The sequence below is a fragment of the Talpa europaea genome (genome assembly GCF_964194135.1).
Source record: "Talpa europaea genome assembly, chromosome: 3".
Taxonomy (NCBI): domain Eukaryota; kingdom Metazoa; phylum Chordata; class Mammalia; order Eulipotyphla; family Talpidae; genus Talpa; species Talpa europaea.
This window is the reverse complement of record NC_140069.1, coordinates 51,510,438-51,528,536: the sequence shown is the minus strand read 5'-3', so window position 1 is coordinate 51,528,536 and position 18,099 is coordinate 51,510,438. Positions and strand designations below refer to the sequence as shown.

Sequence of the window (18,099 nt, the reverse complement as noted above, 5' to 3'; positions counted from 1 at the left end):
AATATTTAAAAATATCCCTTTATTCCTTAACCAAGTAGGACTTTGAAGGCTTATCAAAGGATGTTTTCTCTTATAACAAACTCAGCTATGCTCATATTTTTGTTTTTTACCATTTTTTATTGACATGGCAAGTTGAAATGCATGAGAAGGTCCTTTTAAAGTTCACTATAAACAGTTGCTCTTCTCTTTAAATACAATTTCCACCACTGCCAAATAGTCCTTGCTTAGAATCAGCTCTCTCTGTTGACACTTGGACCATGTCAGGGACACTTCTTTAGCAGATGTATTGTGATATTCTTCACAGCCAGCATGGTCTCTATACAGGTGGGTTTGATGAGCACCTCTGGGAGTAAAAATCCAAAATGTCCTGTGTCACGTAGCTCAAAAGCAAATGTGTAGGGTATTCCATTTTTGTAGGCCCAATCCATTGAACTACCAGAGCTCACATCTGAAAGTTAAAGGAAAAAACTAGCCTCATTATAGAGTATATGTCATTTCCAAACATACAGGTAGTACTTGCTAAGTTCTACTAAATCCTTCCAATTAAATACCATTTCAAAAAGAATGATTTGTTGTTAGTCCCTTGGCATTAACTCATGGAACTTATAAATCATACCTGCTGTCTTCTTTGAGGACCTAGTTTAAGTATTAGTGCTTTTCTAGCATTGTGACCTTGAAATTTCTCAGCGTCAGTTCAAATAATATTTATATCTACCATTTCTTTTTTCACTCATAACCAAATCCACATCATGGATTCTCACCACTTTGCCTCTTCTAAGGTCTAGAATATTGAAATACTGTCCTCACAGAATCTCCTCATTTTTGTTTAATTTCCCTGTTTCCTTCCTAATGAATTTGATCTTAACAGATTCCTCCCAGTCTTATAATTTCATCTGACTCTTTACATAGCATGGTTAATTAATTCATGGAATTTCTTACCAGACCCTTAAAATGACCTGTCCAATACTTTTCCTGCCTTTGTTCTGTTTATTCTCAATTCCTAGCCTGTTTCTTTATCTTCATACCTGATGAAGAAATCGGAGACAGTCTTTACTATAAACTCACGCTAATCAATAAAGTCTTTCTCTGCTCGCAATGCAGCTCTAGATCTTTACTTAGTAGATATTTCCCATTCTCTTCTAGACTTTGGCCTTATTTTACATTGTCCCCATAATCTCAGATTATTAGTATATCACCTCTTCTACTAATAACATAATTCTCCAACTTTTCTTCTAGTTCATAGGAAGAAATGTTGCTCATCTTCTATGTGTTCTCTTTGATGTCATTTGTTACCGTACTCTCTGGTGGTGAAAAGTCCTCTTCTCCAAGACCTTGTTTCATTAATTAACCCCCCTTTCTCTTGCATCTGCATTAACTAAAATGTTGAAGTCTGATTTCCTATTGCGCTTCCTTCTCATGATCCTACTATATACTATCCTCTTTTACTACAGAATTCAAGGGGAAATCTATATATGTTGCCTCTATATCCCTGCCACTTTCAATCTGGTTATAACCTCTACCTGCTTATTAAATCTTTGTTCTTAAAGGTCACCAGTGACCTCAATCTCCTTTTTTTTTTATTTGTGCTTTCTACCCCTCAGATCCTTTCAGCCCCTCAAAAACATTTAACCTAGCTGACAAACCATTTTGTTAACTCTTTCCTTTTACTCTTGTGACCTCACACACTCTCAGCTTTTTAGTACTGAATTGAAAATGTGGCACTAAAGGCAGATTTGTGGACTTGTTTGGATTATATACCATTCCTCCACCTGTTGTGATTTCTCTGTACCTCAGTTTCTTCTTTTGAAATATGGGTGATAATACCTATTGTATAGATTATGAAAATTAAATGAAACAATGTGGTAGGATATCTAAGCTGTTATTTTACATTTTATACCCCAGAGTGCCTAGTAAGCAGCTTTGGGTATAACATGTTTTTAATAATTAATGAATATTTCACAGAAGAATCTTTGTATACTTTTTTTCTTGAATTTTATGTGATTCAACTTAACGCTGTTGCTATTTTAAAATTATTCAGTTCATGTTCATCTGCTCAAATAATATACTTTTCCTGCATTTTTGCCAGGACAACTTAGAGATAGAATTATTATGTGAGGATGACAAGTAAATCACTCTGTTTCCTAGGCTACCCTTGCTTCACTTGAGGGCAGAATGTAGGCTGTGGCTTCATTATCCCTCTGGGTTAAAGTACACTGCAACTACAAATAGTAGTCATAGTAGCCAGAGTCAGACAGTATGTGCTAACAGTTACACCATGGTGATATGACACACTCATTTCTATAGTGATTGATTGTACTTGGTAAATAAAATACTATGTGCCTTAATATTAAACTGAAAAGTGAACTGTAAGATTCTAAAAAGTTATTGTCTTAAAAGTGTTAAAAGATATTCTGTTGATAATTGTTAATATGATTGTTAAACATAGTCTTTCTCCTTTAAACATGCTCTATTTCTCCTCTAGTTCTCTTTTTAGAACTGAAAAACAGTTCAAAAAAGTTCAGCATGATAGCAATGATTATGGTCTTTGAAAGAAATTCTGATACTTGTAACATTCTTACTATCTGGAGAAACTTATTTGATAAGCAGTGCTAATTGACAACCAAACTCTTCTGAAGGGTGAAGAAAGTGTTTAGGAATATACTGATAGGTAAATTAGAGAAATCAAGGAGAAATTTGCCCCCTCGCTGAAAAAGTATAATTGAATATATTTACCTATAACATGTGCATCCATATATACCTTGATATGCATACATAGACATTCAGATACTTAAAATTTCTTACTAGATTTTTCCAACCATATAGAGTTGGAAAGGTTATCAGAAATGCTCTAGTCCAATTGTTCAACAGGTGTGAAAGCTGGATCCTAGAATTAGTATCTTGTCCAGGATTACAAACCTGACTAGAAGCAGATGTAGTTCTAGAATTCATGTCTTCTGATTTTTTTTTTGAGGGGGTCCAAGTTCTTTTCATATATCTAGTTACCCTTAATATCATATAAAATATTTTAATCCTTTTTAGGGAAAATTCAGCTAAAGGTTTTATGTAAGAAACACAATTTCATAACAAGAATGGCAGAGGAAAGAATAAAAGGGAAGCTCTTTTAGGGCTGAAACATTACTTCATTATCTTTTCAAGGCCCATTTCCACCCTCATGGTAGTTACAATTGCTTAAGGAGCCCATTTTGGTACTTTCTACTGTCATAAGATCTCAATTCAATTTTGTAGTCATTACCATATGCTTAGAATATTCTCTGCTTACAATTTTTTTTTAAATTGGTACAGTGATTTCTGTCAAGTAGTATGAAACTATTTAGATAGAAAAGACCTCCATCTTCCTTGCCTAATTTAGTAGTCAAAAATTTCACTTATGGGGAAACCCACTTTATCTTTTTAAAAGGGAAGTCATTATCAAGAAGTTGGTTCAAGAGAAGATTTCATAACATAACACACAGAGGAAACTTACACAATGTGCTAGAGGCTGGTCCATATCTGTACCGTACCCCATATACTGACCGAAGTGCATTCACAGCTTTATAAGCTGCAGATTCCTGTGAAGGAAAATGAAAAAACACTATCACTTATATTGTTGCATTGAAACTTTCAGAAACATCAGCCTGTTGTTTGAGCCTTACCAGTTGTCAGTTTAAAGACAGGAACATTGGTTAATAACTATATTGAATAGTTACATTTCTCATATCACAGGCTGCATTTTCATTGCATTTTATATTATTTCATTTGATTGATCCTCACAACAAACCAGTGATAAGTGATATTTCCATTTTGCAGATGAGAAAAGGGAGGCTCAATCAGGTTAAATGGGTTTATAGCAGGAGTAGTTGAGTTGGAATAATGCCCATATCTTCTGATGCTGATTTTGCATTCTGTCCTCTACACTTTTGTTCACAGAGCCTATTTCTGTAAATTACAAAATGTTTGATAAGGAGGGAACCATGTCAGTATTATTTGTAGTTACATACCCAGCATTTCACAATGGACTGTATATAATAGATGTTTAATCACTATTTCTTGCATGAATGTTCGATAAACACAGATCTGTGAGAGCATCAAGATGATCTTACTGATCTCTAAGTACATACATCAGTGGATATGTGAAAGATATTTAAAATACATTTGGATCAATTAAGAAAGACTTTAACTCAGTAAGAATGACTTCTCATTCTATCTGTTCAACCACTGGAAAGGGATAACAACTTGAGAGTACTTCATGACTTCTATGGTGACATATGCCTCTGACAGATCTCAGTAAGGTACTGCTAAGACACAGAGATTCTGAGGTAGAGCTCTTCCATCTACTGATGCCAAAATTAGGGAAAATTACTCAACACAATCAAAATAGGTGAATATTCCAACATGGACTAGAGTGATACTGAGTATCCTTGAAAACATTTAAAATAAAAATACTATTTCATCTAGGAGCTATAGAAGTGGATTGTATGACAACTGAGAGGAAAAGAAGTATTTTGAAACCAGTATACAACTCTCCCATTTCAATTTGCCTATGAATAATTTAACATGTCAATTGAAGCACTGTGGGCAACATGGTGCTGTGTGTTGGATTGAGCTTAAGTTTGCTCTCCTCATGACCTCAGGGATACATGAAGCAGTAGTTGCAGCAAGTGCCACCCTTTGTGAATATTCAGAGACCAGTTTCCAGAACCTGGCAGATTATTTATTATTGACATCACTGATGATGACATTTTCTTCCCAAGAGCCAAAAGTAAAGGAACACAAACACCATGAGATATTTTTATGGAGAATGTTCTAAGGTTTTAACAACTATTACAATAGTCTCAGCAATATCCCATAGCAAGGACAGATATTTCTACATTTAGATTACTGCATTCTGCTGGTGAAGAGAACTTTGTTCCTCATTATTTCAGATTGGGCAAAAATCTAAAAAAAGAGAAAACTACCCTGTTTACAAAAACCTTTTGAATTCACTGCACTTATGTTTTTGGGTACAGGTCCATATTGATAAGGGTTTTAGATATGATCCTTCATGAAAAGTAGAGACACATGCAATTTTTTAAGTACAATTTTCTAGTGTGGCATTGCTAGACACCTATTTGAGAGAGGTGAAACAATCCCTCCTTTCTCCATTGCTTTTTTTTTCCAGTTGTCCAAAAGACAGGCCTCACTTATTGAACCTCATCTAGGAAAGGAGTGTATTTTTTATTTAAATATTTTAATACTTAAAGCAGCTTAATGACCTAAAACTGTTAGCAGAAACACAGACTCCTAGATGTTGATGGAATATTTTGGAACAATTTCAACAGAACTTAGTGGTTTATAATTAAAATTCAAAGACTACCTAGTTTCTCAGAAGTATAATCTTGGTTTTAGTGAGTTAACTTATACTTAACCGACTACAGGATATAGCAAGAGTGGCACTACTGACAGTTAGCACTGAATAATTCTTTGCTATGGGACCTGTCCTGTGCATTGTGGGACATTTATGAGCATCCTTGACCTTGATCCACTGCCAATAGCATCCCCTTCCCCTATGGTGAAAATCAAAAGTATTCCCAGACATTGTCAAATATCCTTTGGGAGACATATTCATCCTTGATTATGAAACACTGATTTACTTTTATTCCACATCTTTCAATCCAAGATAAAAGGAAAATAGACTTAACTCCCAGTGGGCAGATTCAAAATATGTAGAACATTTTCATGTAATAGTTTTAATATATTTCATACTCCATATCATCTGTTGTGAGAATATAAATAGACACTGTGCTTAATTTAGAAAGGGAAAATTGAGCTGTTTTCCCACTTTCAAGTAACATTTGTCTATACAGATATTGTGATAAAATGTGGTTAGGTCTTTAGATCAACAATAGAGACAAAAAACAAACCCCAAAAGCCTATTTGACCCACAGAGTACCAAAGAATAGTTCTATCAAATATAATTATAACTTTTATAATATTTCTCAAGAGAATTTGCTCAGAATTGCTACTTGAAATGCCAAACACCTCTTTTGAACAGAATATAAGCCTTCTTCCAGGCTTCCTTCTGATCTCTCCATGTTCTCCATTCCTGCCTGTTCTAGGACATCTAGATCAGGAATTCCTATAACCCAAATAACTGGTACGGGATTTGGAGTCAAGGTATAGAGAGAAAGGGGATATTTCTCTATTCTAAAACCTTTTAAATTCAAGTACATTGTACATACAGAAGATAAGATAAATTTTAAGTTTATAGCTGAATGAATGATCATAAATTGCACATATCATATAACACCCATCCAGGTCAAGGAATAGAACATTAACAGTAACCCAGAAGTGTCCTGTGCCTCTGCCCAATTGCTACTTCCTCCCTCTTCCTTACTATGAACATTATATATTAGTTTGGCTCATTTTTTAAATTTTATAACTTTTTAGGTATTGCAGGTTCTGAACCAGACTCACTTGATGAGGAACTATGCCCTATAGGATTCTGAGAAGAGAAGAAAGGAACTCTGTTTTCCCACTTTCAAGTAATCTTATGCTTTCAAGGTGGTTTGCTGTTAGCAGCTAACTTGTCAGCTATATGTCCAGAGACCTACTAGCAGTAAGCAAATAGTGCCTCAAAATTAAACTTGCTTTTAATTAATACGACTCAGACAATAATTTATGAACAATTATTTACCCAGTAAAGTTAATTACTGTTCTTCATTTGTGACTGACTGGAGCTGTAATATTAATCTATCCTGACATTTTCAGTATAACTTGGAGATAAGAATGTAAATAGGTTTGAAATGATTGTACTTGAGAAGCAGCATAAGCACAGAGATTGAGAGCAACAATGCTGGTGCTAGATGTGGGACTAAGTCCTGGCTGTAGTAGCTAGTGGCCCTTTGTCCTTAGTCTAATTTCTTAATTTCTCTATGTATAAGTTTCCTCACCTGTAAATTGGGGAAAATAATAGATACTACAAATGATTATGGAAAAGTTATTACATATAAGACACTGATTTGAAGAAACACAGTGTTTGCTTATCATTACTCCTTAGGACAATCTTATCATTAGAAAAGATGCACAAAGCCTGACACACTGTGTCAAATACTTACCACACAACTAAAATTGGGGATTGTGGCATATTTGTATGAGTAGGGATACAGCAACATCTGAGCATAGGCATGAAAGGAGAGGTACGCCTTAATGTGCTTCCTGTGTTTTCGAAGGAAGTTAGCTACCGCTTTCACTTCTGGCTCAGATTCTGGGAAAGGTCCACAGTATGTATCATCACAAGGGTGCATAGAAGCTCCTTCATCTGCAAGTTAGAAAAGAAAGTGGGGTGGGAAAGTGGCAGGCAAGAAGCAAGAAATACAAAGCATTAAACTGATTTTTTCTTTTATTTTTAGAAACATATGGTTTTATTAGGCAATTCATCTAACTACTCATTTATGGAAATCAATACTGAAAAATCCAAGTGGTTCAAACCTCCATGCACAGTAGGAGGGTGGCCTGAATAGGAAGTAGTTACTGATTGTTTAATAGATCCTGCACAAACCACTTTAAAGGAACAACTCTATCAGCTAGAGAACTAATTCTGTATGAGTCCACAGAGTAGGTAAGGTCCCCTATTGAAATATTCAATACCTGCATTTTCCCTTCCTTCGTAATTAGTGTTAAATTTTTATTCATTTAACATTCAGTTTCTATTTACATTGTTCTGAGTTTCTGGGATACACGGGAAGACAACATAGAGAAAAATCTCTGTTCTAATAGAACCTGTGTTCATACTGGATTCTTTGTTAGACGCTACTGCTCTGTGAAGGCAGGGGCTGTGTCTTTATTGCTGATCACCTGAAAGCTAGGACAGTAGTATGGCAAATGTTTAACAAATATTTGTTGAATAAATATCAGATCAAAAAGAAAAGGCTAGACATCTGTAAATAGTGTCTGGTAAGATAACAAATATTGATATATCAAAAACATGGTGGTGGGACTGAAATAATTCCACAGAACATGCCAAACCAATTTCCATTTTTTCTATATATATATTTTAAAGATTTATTTATTTATACAAGAACTGGGGTATAGGCCAGATTCATGGGAGGGTGAGAGGATTCACCAGAGACAGAGTGGGGAACAGAACAGGCAGACTGATGAAATATACTGTGGGGGGAGCAGCGGGCGAGACAGGAGAGGTCTGCTGCGCCATGTGGGTTGCTCCTAGGCCAGCGGGGATCGAATCGGCACTGCAGAGGCTGCAGACAGCTTCACAGCGCTGCGCTCAACTGCATGCGCCACCAGGGGAGGCCCTCTATTATATGTTTAGATCAGTAATATCCAAACTGTTTTTCTAAAACCCAAGAGGCCTCTCTAGTTAGGGGGTCAGTTAAACAATTTTTAGAAATTTAGTTTTGTCCTGAACAAAATTTTAGTAGTTTTTGAGTTAAAAAGCTATATAAGTCTGTAAAGGGAGGAAGGAAAATAGATTTAATGTAACAATATATTAAGGTCCCAAAATTTTTTTATAACTAATTATATTTTCAATAGTTATTTGCCATTCAGGAATCTGCTATTATTTCTCCCCTTTCCTTAGAAAATAACTCTTTCCATAAACAAATGGAAAATGTTTGGCAATTTTGTGACATAATTTAATTCTGCTGAATATGAATAGGCAACCAAGTCAAATAAGGCTAACTTTTGAAGACAGTTGTGGTCATTTACACTGCAGGAAAGTCAAAATGGGAAGCTTGCAGCAATAGTGATTTCCTTCCTTTGAGTCAAATTCTGTTGCTGCCTCAGAAACAAGTAGGATTGGATGGAACTCAAAATTTAATATAAAAATGATTGCTGACATTTGATTTCCAAAGGAATAGGAAAACTAGAGACATATGAGGGATTCAGATGTGTATCACTGGAAAGGAGAGATCACAAACTGAACAATTAATACCAGAGGCAGTAGAACCAAATAGTCAGAGAAAACAAAAATTTACAATAATCCCAGTAAATATTCTCAAGGGCATATAGGAGGCTACTGGAAACATCAAATAGGGCCAAGAAGTTATAAAATAGAACCAATCAGATGTAATAAAAACAAAAAGCTTAATTCATGGGTTGAATGAATACAATTGATGAATGAATTAATGAGATGGAGTGGGTTTTGAAATGTCCCCAGGAGGCATCAAGAAAGGAGAAAGAATTCGGAAAATGAGAGAAAAATTAAACAGTATGAAAAATAGAAAAAGTGTCACCATCTGATTTATAGGGGCACTAAAAGGAGAGGAAAAATACAGAAAAGTTAAATATTTGAAGAATTGTTAATTGAAAATTCCCTATAATCAAGCAAAGATTGAACTGACTTACTTATCACACAAGAGAAAAAAAGGGGAAATAATACTTTGACACATTAAAGTGACATTTAAGAAAAGGAAAGAGAAAAGCAGGTCATCTATTATGAACAAGTATTAGATTCACAACTGACTTTTCAATAGCATCACTACAGTAATATTTCTAAAGTATTTTCATATGTAGTTGAATTCTCATTGAAATGTGAGAATGAAATAAAACTTTTCTCTGGCATAAGAAGACCTCAAAAAGTTATCCATATGCAGACATAATTTGAAAACTCCCCTGGAGGAAGTATTTCAACAAAATAACTCCAGAGAATTTACTTGATAGGGCAATTATAGGAAAGTAGGAAATTACTAAGATCTGTTATCTAAGTAAGCAATGTTCAAAGGAAAAAAAGTGTAGTGATATCAAATTCTAGAAGATACAAAGTAATAGAAAGATTGAGGGCAGGGGATCAGAGGTGTCTTTTACAAAGGAAATAAATTTTTTAATATATAATATGTGTAACATAAATGCAATATGTAATGTCATTTAGAAACTTAAAGAGAAAAAGAAACCTAAGCATAAGTTAGGAATAATCAACAGAAGAAAAATAGAACAAAAAAGTTATAACTAGCATATTCACCCAATCAAAAGTAGACAGGAGGGGGCAAAAACATTTCAAAATGGAGAACAGAAAATAAGATCAGACAGAAAATATACTTTAAGAAGGTATATTAAGAAATAATTCTTAATGTAATGGTAATAATGTGATTAAACAAATAATATTTTTATTTAGAAAAATAAAGACGCAACACTCAAAATCATGTCTACAGAAATAAAAAGTGATACAAGGGCACCTTGTAATTCTCTGCTTTTAGTATTGTGGCAGATTTGCTGTTATTATTGTCTTCCTAAGTCTGCTATAATTACCACACACTGGATGGTCTAACACAAGAGAAATTTCCTTTCTCACACTTGAGGCTAGAATTCTGAAGTCAAGGTGTTAGCAGGGCCATACTCCTCTGATTGCTATGGGGAAGAGCCCTTCTTTGACTTTTCGTAGTTTCTGGTGGCTCCTGTAATCCTTGGCATTCACTGATGTGTTACATTACTCCAATCTCTGCCTCCCTCTTCAAATGGCCACCTTCCCTGTGTTTCTTTGTGTGCACTCTCTTATTTTAAAGACAATATTCGGTGTATTTAGGCCTCACTGTAATCTGTTATGACCTTAACTAATTACTTCTGCAAAGAGCCTCTTTCCAAATGAAATCCTGTTTTGAAATTCTGGTTGGACATGAATTTTTTGGGGGAAGTATCCCACCTCACACCACAGTGTTCTGATAACATCCTTCTGTAGAACAACTAGGTCTAATATAGGAAACACTTTCCCAGGCATTTGTCATCTTGCAAAAAGTTGAGGCACTAAGATACACAAATACAAACTCAACTTTATCCAATAGTACAATCCTATTCTAGTAGTATTATCAATGAGAATATGTAGTAGAAAACAGGATACCATTCACAGTATATAATAGTTAACCTGTCAATGAATGTATTACCATCAAAAAGAAAATGTTAAAAATCTATTAAAAGACCTAAAGGAAGAATAAAGAAACTATTTTACGTTCACAAATATGATGACTTGGCATTACAAAGATGTCGTTTCTCCAAAACTACTACGTGTGTGTGTACATGTGTGCACGCACACACACACATTCATGTTCAATTCAATTTCCACAAAAATTCCAGCAACACAAACTTTTGGGGAAAATTCACCTAAAGAACCCTAAACTTCTTCAGGAATAAATAGCTAAGAAAGTCTTAGGAAAGAAAAGCCTTAGGAAAGAAAAGCAAAGAGAAGGAAAGTTTAATGCTATCAAACCTTAAAACACACATTATAGGTATAGTGGACCCAAGGAATAGAATATATTGCAATTTAATAGGAGTCTCATAAATCATTATGGAAATAATTCATTTGTTGGTTGATGCAGAGAAAACTAGCTCATTATATGGTGAAAAGAGCTCAATTTTGCTGTGCAAATGTACAAAAGTAAATGTTAGATAGTTTAAAGATTTAAATAACAAAACAACACCATAGTAAGGAAGCAAGAACCATAGGGGTTTGTTGTTTGTGGGGTGCTTTTCCAATCCTTTTCTTTCAGATCATCCTTCTGGATGGTCTTAAAGAATATATGGATGGTTCTTTGATGTTCTTGTTTTGTTCATGAAGGGGGGCAGAGTTGGGAAGGACTTTGAAAGTATGTTTGACCATATGTTATGAATGTATTAAGAATTCAGGTAAATCTTGAAGTTTGAAAACTAATAGTGGGAAAAAAGGAGGGAAAAATTTCCAGGAAAGGACATGTATTATGAAACATCATTTGCAAATTATTTAAAAAATGAATTCTTTTCTTTTTTATTTAATTAATTTTATAAATATTTTACATCATTCTTCCTTTGTGTATAATGCATGCTGTGCAGAAGCTCTTTAATTTGATGTAGTCCCAGCTGTTTATCTTTGCCTTCACTATCACTGCTTTGGGTGATGTGTCTGTAAAGATGTCTTTGATGTGCATGTCATGTAGTGTTTTGCCTTTATTTCCTTCTATATATTTTATGGTTTCAGGTCTTATGTCTAGTTATTTAATCCAAAAATGAATACTTTTGAAGAAAGTGTATTTTAAACCTTAGTAAGAATTTTAATAATCTTCTATTATTTGTAAGATTGAGAATGTAAAAATCCATATCTTACCCTGCAGTTTCTATCAGCAACACTGTCAGCAGACTATGCTACCGCCACCATTATATTTGTTGGGGCTCACTGTCAGACTCTTGTTTAATATTCACATCAAATTTATATGACCTGGGCCTCCCTGGTGGCGCAGTGGTTGAGCGCTGGGTTGCGAAGCTACAGCCTCTGCAACGCTGGTTCAATCCCCAGCCGCAGGGTGAGGGTCCCACAGGGCGCGCAGACCTCTCCTGCCACCCGCTGCTCCCCTCAGCAGTGTATTTCATCTGTCTGCCTATTCTGTTGCCCGCTCTGGCTCTGGTGAATTCTCTTACCTCTCACCTACTGCGCTTCTGACTGTACCCAGTGCTTGTATAAATAAAAAAATAAATCTTAAAAAAAAATTATATGACCCAAGCTACTACCAACACCAAAAAGAGTAACAAAATATAAAGAAACCCAACAGCTGACCTAAGATGGTGTCTGAGCCACTTGGGCAAGTTACTTCACGTTACTGTAAATAGCAAACAAGAAGTATACATGTAAACACGAAGTATACATGTTGTTATACTTTTTGCCTTTTCTCTCATTAATCTGTATGATGCTTGCTTGTTTGTTCAGTCTCTGAAGAACCCAGAGAAGTACAGGATGATTTCCTTGCACCCTGACAGCTGCATACAACAGGTAAGTTTTGAAAACATGCAAAGAGCCTGAGGAATGTGGAGGATGGACAAGGACCATAAAAGACTGGCTGTCAAGGTAGGAAAAAGAATCTACAGCTTTTCAGAGATTTGATTTCCTGCTTAAAATACTCTCTTCCCTGGACTTTTGATATATGGTTCCTTTATAGTTTTACTCATTCCTCTTTATGGGTTTCTCTTCCTCTATCAATTCCATAAACGGAAGACCCAGTTGATTAGCCCTTAGTCCATTTTTTTCTGTCTTCAGTGAGTGCAGTTTCTTCAGTTATTACTTACATGCAATCTATGCAACAAGTGTTTACTATCCACACCATGCCCATACCCTGGGATTATCAATGAAAAAAAAATAGAAGTTTCTGCCTCATAGAGCTTATAATCTAGAGATGTAGGTGGGGGCAGACAATAAACAATAAATTCAATGAATAAGTAAATTACACTGTGCATTAGAAAAATACCCAGAAAAAGAGAAGAAAGTAGTGGGGTACAGGAAATGTCAGTATTAATGGGGAGACGGGTTACAATCTTAAAGATGGTAAGGATTATTCTTAGAAGCCGATTTTAGAACACAGGAGGTCCTAGCCATAGCAGAGATGGGGGTGTGTGAGGGAAGGAAAAAAGAAGGGGACTGAGGGGACATAGATGACTGAGAAGAAATGACTAAGCAACCAATGATTTTTGAAGAGAATTTAATATTCTGGGGCCAAGTGAAGCTAACTGTATTAAAAAAGAAAGTGTGATCTCTTTTGTCAGACATCGCTGAGAAACCAAATAAGATGAGATTGAGTGTTAACCATTGGATTTAGCAATGCGTAAAATGGTTTGATGGACTTGTGTATAACACTATGTAAAATAATTTTGAGAGGGACTAGAAGAGAGGAATTAGATAGTGGGTGGAAGAGGTAGAGGAGAGGGATTTTTTTTCAGATGGGAAGAATAACAGCATGCTTTTTGCAGATGGGAAAAATCTTGTAGAAAGCAAACAATTCCCAATCAACCAAACAAATAATAAAAACAAAAGATGATGTGTGAGAGATGGGATAATTCCTAGAGCAATATTCCTGAGTAGGGAAGTGGGAACGGGACATAGTGCAAAGTTAATGACTCCTAATCTCTATCTCTAGCTTCAAACACATGTATGAAAAAGTACTTTATTTCATCGTTATCATATGTGAGCTAAACTGTTTATCTTCCTTGACTTAATGTTCTTTGTCAGAGAAGCACATTAGACGCTGGCATGTTCTATAGTATTTTACAGTTTATTTTATGGATTGGCACTCTGCCAATATTATTTACCATAGATTAAGCCTTCTGGACATCCCTATCTGCTTGTCTCAGAAGCTCTGAAAGCTCACGATGTCCCTAGATGAAATTATCTTCGTCTTTTCTATCCACCACACTGATCTTTTGCTATGTTTCTGGGTTTTTTTTTTGGGGGGGGGTGTGTGTTTGTTTATTGTTTACTCATGCATGCATTTCTATGCTTATTATCCTATGCTTCCTTTATCCATTTAGTGGTCTAAGTCAGAAACTTAGGTGGAACAATCTCTCATCAACAAATTGGAGAACAAATTTGTGTATATGTCTCCATGCCTACTTCCACCAACGAAGTTCAGGCCTTCATCATTATTACCCTATATTATCATAATAGCTCCCTGCCATAATAGTTCCCTAGTGCAAAATAAGCCTGCACTAGGTCCCATTCCCATTTCCCTACTCAGGAATATTTTAAGCCTTCTCAAAAATGTCACTATAATCTTCTAAAAATATTAATCTGATCTTACTGCTCTGCTGCTTAAAATTCTTCAGTAGTTGCCTTCTAAAGTTCTGAAATTGTTAGTATGGCTTAAAGGTTGTAGAGTCAGTATGATCAAAATATTTGAATTTGGTAGTGGTAGGTGTTATAGCTTATCTTGTGTGTATGTTTCATTGCTTTTAAAAAAAAGCAGTTTGTGACTTTGCTCTGTTGCTGTACAGACAGGACTGTGACTGGTGTTTTACCATGTATTTACCATTTATTACATAATTTCTGTGACTGTGTAATAGTTTCAAAGTTATGAAGTTTTACCTTTTTTTTTGGAATTCAGAGGGTCAAGCTCCCTCCCTATGATCAGATGGTTATGGGATAAAGCTCTTCATGATCTGTTTTTGGTCTACTTGCTTGAAATTTCAGCTCCTATGAAACATATAAATATATAAATTGGCCTTAAGCCTTTGTACTCACTGAATTGGTCATTTTCCCAAGATTCCATACTCTGTCTTTGCCTTTGTATATGTTATTCCCTTTTGTGTGAAACATCTCTTTTCTTCACAGAGTGATTTTACTTGTCCTTCAATGCTGAATTCAGTTACAATTTTTTTTCCTCTGTATCCTTTCCAACGCCCCCAGTCTGGGTTAGGTACCTTTTAACCCACATTTGTCATAAAAGTTAGTATCCTGTATTAAAACTGCATGTATAGTCATTCCCTACATGATCAGGGCTAACACGGTCTTTGCCTGTTTTTAGGTAGGTAATAAAATGAAAAAATACTTTATTTCATCATTATCAGACGTGAGCTAAACTGTTGATCTTCCTTGACTTAATGCTCTTTGTCAGAGAAGCACATTAGACGCTGGCATGTTCTATAGTGTTTTACAGTTTATTTTATGGATTGGCACTCTGCCAATATTATTTGCCACAGATTAAGTATTGATTCAGCAGAGGAATGGGATATCACATTCAAAATTGTTTCCCCAGTGTTTCTTGCTGAATTTTTGCCTTATTCATCTTATTTGCCAACCCTGTCTTTAAAAAATCAGAATCTTGAATAGTGAGACCTTTGTGATGGCAATAAATTAATTGGGGAAAGAAAGCCATTAATACAATATAATTTTACTTATATCCTTTTGGGAGCCCTAGCCAGTCTTTACTAAAATGCAAAAGAAACAGCTCGCGAATACAGCTTGCGAATATTATTGAAGAGTATTCCCTTTAGGGTTGTAAGTAGCTGTGTTGGATATATAACTTGAAGTGTCCTGTCTCTATCTGGCCTCAATTACACAGATTCTGATCAGAAATATCTGCTGTACTGTAGAAAATCAGGATAGCAGAAGGCTAAAAGAATCAGGACCCTGCATTTCAAGGAAACAAGTGAAAAACAACAAAGGATTCAATAAACAGGAGCAATGATAAAATAGACTAGTAGGGAAAAGACGCAAGACACATCAAAACAGTCACTCTTTAGCTTTCAGGAGCAAGAGACTCTTAAGGCTGTTAGTTTTTCCTTCGTTTATGGAAGCCAGTATATTATTTCTGAGGCTGAGACAAAATTCTCTTTTCTATCTTCCCATGCAGAATGACTGCAGAATATATAGCAGGTCTCTGCAGTACAGAGCAGAGAGATTGCAGTCTCATCAAATAAAACAGCATACATCTCTGTTCTGAACACTTGAGCGATTTAACTCCCATACCTCTTTAGTTTTTGAGTATTGAGATGTGAAATTCTACAAGCCCTTGTAAATCTAGAAAAGAGACAAGATGTGCACATATGAAGAAATTAGAGAAAAAGACCGTACAGACTATAATGTAATCATAAAGCATGCAGTGCAGACCAAGTGCAGAAGAGAACAAAGCAGGGGGAGAGAGCAGAGAGCAAAGAGAATTAGTGGGACTCAGGATGGACGGAACTTGAAACGTAGGATTTTATTTAAAAAAATAAGGCAAAAAAAAGGGGATTATGTTGCTTCCATGAACTCTGGTCCTTCTGGTTGATAAAATGAGGTGGAAAGTAGTTAGAGAAGAAGGCATGCAGGTAGTTGTGAAAATCTTCAATGGGCTGAAAATCATGAGACAGGGCTGATGATGTGTTGCTCTATCACTTGTGGGGGTTGTCTCACAGTAGCTAGTTACACATTATAAAATTTTTTAGTTAAAAATTGGCTTGCTGGGGCTTCCCTGGTGGCGCAAGGGGTTAAGACGCAACCTATGAAGCTATTCGCAACCACTGTAGCGCGAGTTCGATCCCAGGCCAGGGAGCAGCATGGTGCAGCAGACCTCTCCACACTCACCCCGCTGCTCCCCTCAGTAGTGTATTTCAGTCAGTCTGCCTGTTCTCCCCAATCTTGTCTCTGGTGAATCCTCTCACTCCCACACCTCTGGCCTGTGCCCCAGTTCTTGTATGCATATCTAAATAAATCTTTTAAAAAATTGGCTTGGTTATCCTGATAAATAACTTAATTTATCTTAAAAAAAACAAAACAACTCTTGCAAAAGGGGAGAGAAAAGGTAAGTTAGAGGGGGTGTGTTTGCAGTTGGCCAGAGGAATGTGTTTTCATCATCCACTGTGTGTGTAGTAGTAGAGAAAAGACTGAGGCCGAGAACTGTTGGTAGAAGTGATGAGTCTTTACTGCCTTGATATTTTATGGTTCCAGTTCAGATGAAAAAACAATCCCAATGTAATTATATACTTTCCTTTTCCTTATCCTGGGGATCTGAGGGTGAAATTTAGCAATAGGAGTTGCATTACTTGATTGATTTTTGTTTCTGTTCTTAGAGGCAGTCTCCAAGAATAGATTGCATTGTGAAATGTAGTTTGTAAGCAAACTGTTTAATTCTCATAACACGCTTTTCCTTAAATAAAAACTTCCCTCACTGCCTAAGGTCCGCCAATACCTTTTCAACCTGTTTTTCCTCTTACATTACAAATCTTGTGTGAGGCATCTGATTGCCCAAACCAGAAATCATTTACTCATCCAACAACCTACAAATAGCTATTGTTGCCACTGTTTTAATTTCTCTCCAGTACACCTAACCCAGCTACTACTGTCAAGTCTCTCCTGAATTATTGTAGGTATTTCCTGGTCTAGGTTGTTATTAAATCAGTATCATCAGAAGTCCTGGTTCATTTCAGTAAAATACAGATCCTACCATATAATTCCTTGGCTTAAGTCTTTCCAATGACACACCATGGTATCAGGGTCTCCCTTCCAAGCTACTTGACTTCCACAATCAGGAGACTTTAGGGTGGCATGGTCATAGATGCACAGGTATCAGAAGAAGGGGATTAAATTAGGGGCCAATCCTCCAGACTCCTTGTAGTTGGCTGAATAATGGCCCCCAAAGATTGCCATGGAACCTGTGAATGTTACCTTATAAGGATAAGGACCTTTGCAGATAATGACAAATTAAGGATCTTGGGATAGGGAGATTATTCTCGATTATCTGGTTTGGCCTGCAGTATAATCACAGGTATCCTAAAAGAGAAAATTTTTATTTCAGCCAAAAGAGAAGGCTGTGTGACAGAAACAGAGGGAGGTTGAGTCAGAAAGAGAGAGAGATGGCTATGCCACTGGCTTTGAAGGTGGAGGAAGAGGTTCTAAGA

At 35.9% G+C, this 18,099-nt stretch overlaps 1 protein-coding gene across 1 annotated transcript in view; it reads right to left on the bottom strand.

Moving 5' to 3' along the window:
- Nucleotides 1-260: 260 nt before the first annotated feature.
- Nucleotides 261-18,099, bottom strand: part of CPA6 (carboxypeptidase A6) — a gene marked incomplete at both ends in the record, with an annotated part of 280,492 nt that continues 262,653 nt past the window's right edge. The window contains 3 exons of the mRNA XM_084230452.1: nt 261-448; nt 3,485-3,569; nt 7,095-7,297. Coding sequence (XP_084086578.1) covers nt 261-448; nt 3,485-3,569; nt 7,095-7,297 — 476 coding nt within the window. The remainder of the gene's footprint in view (nt 449-3,484; nt 3,570-7,094; nt 7,298-18,099) is intronic.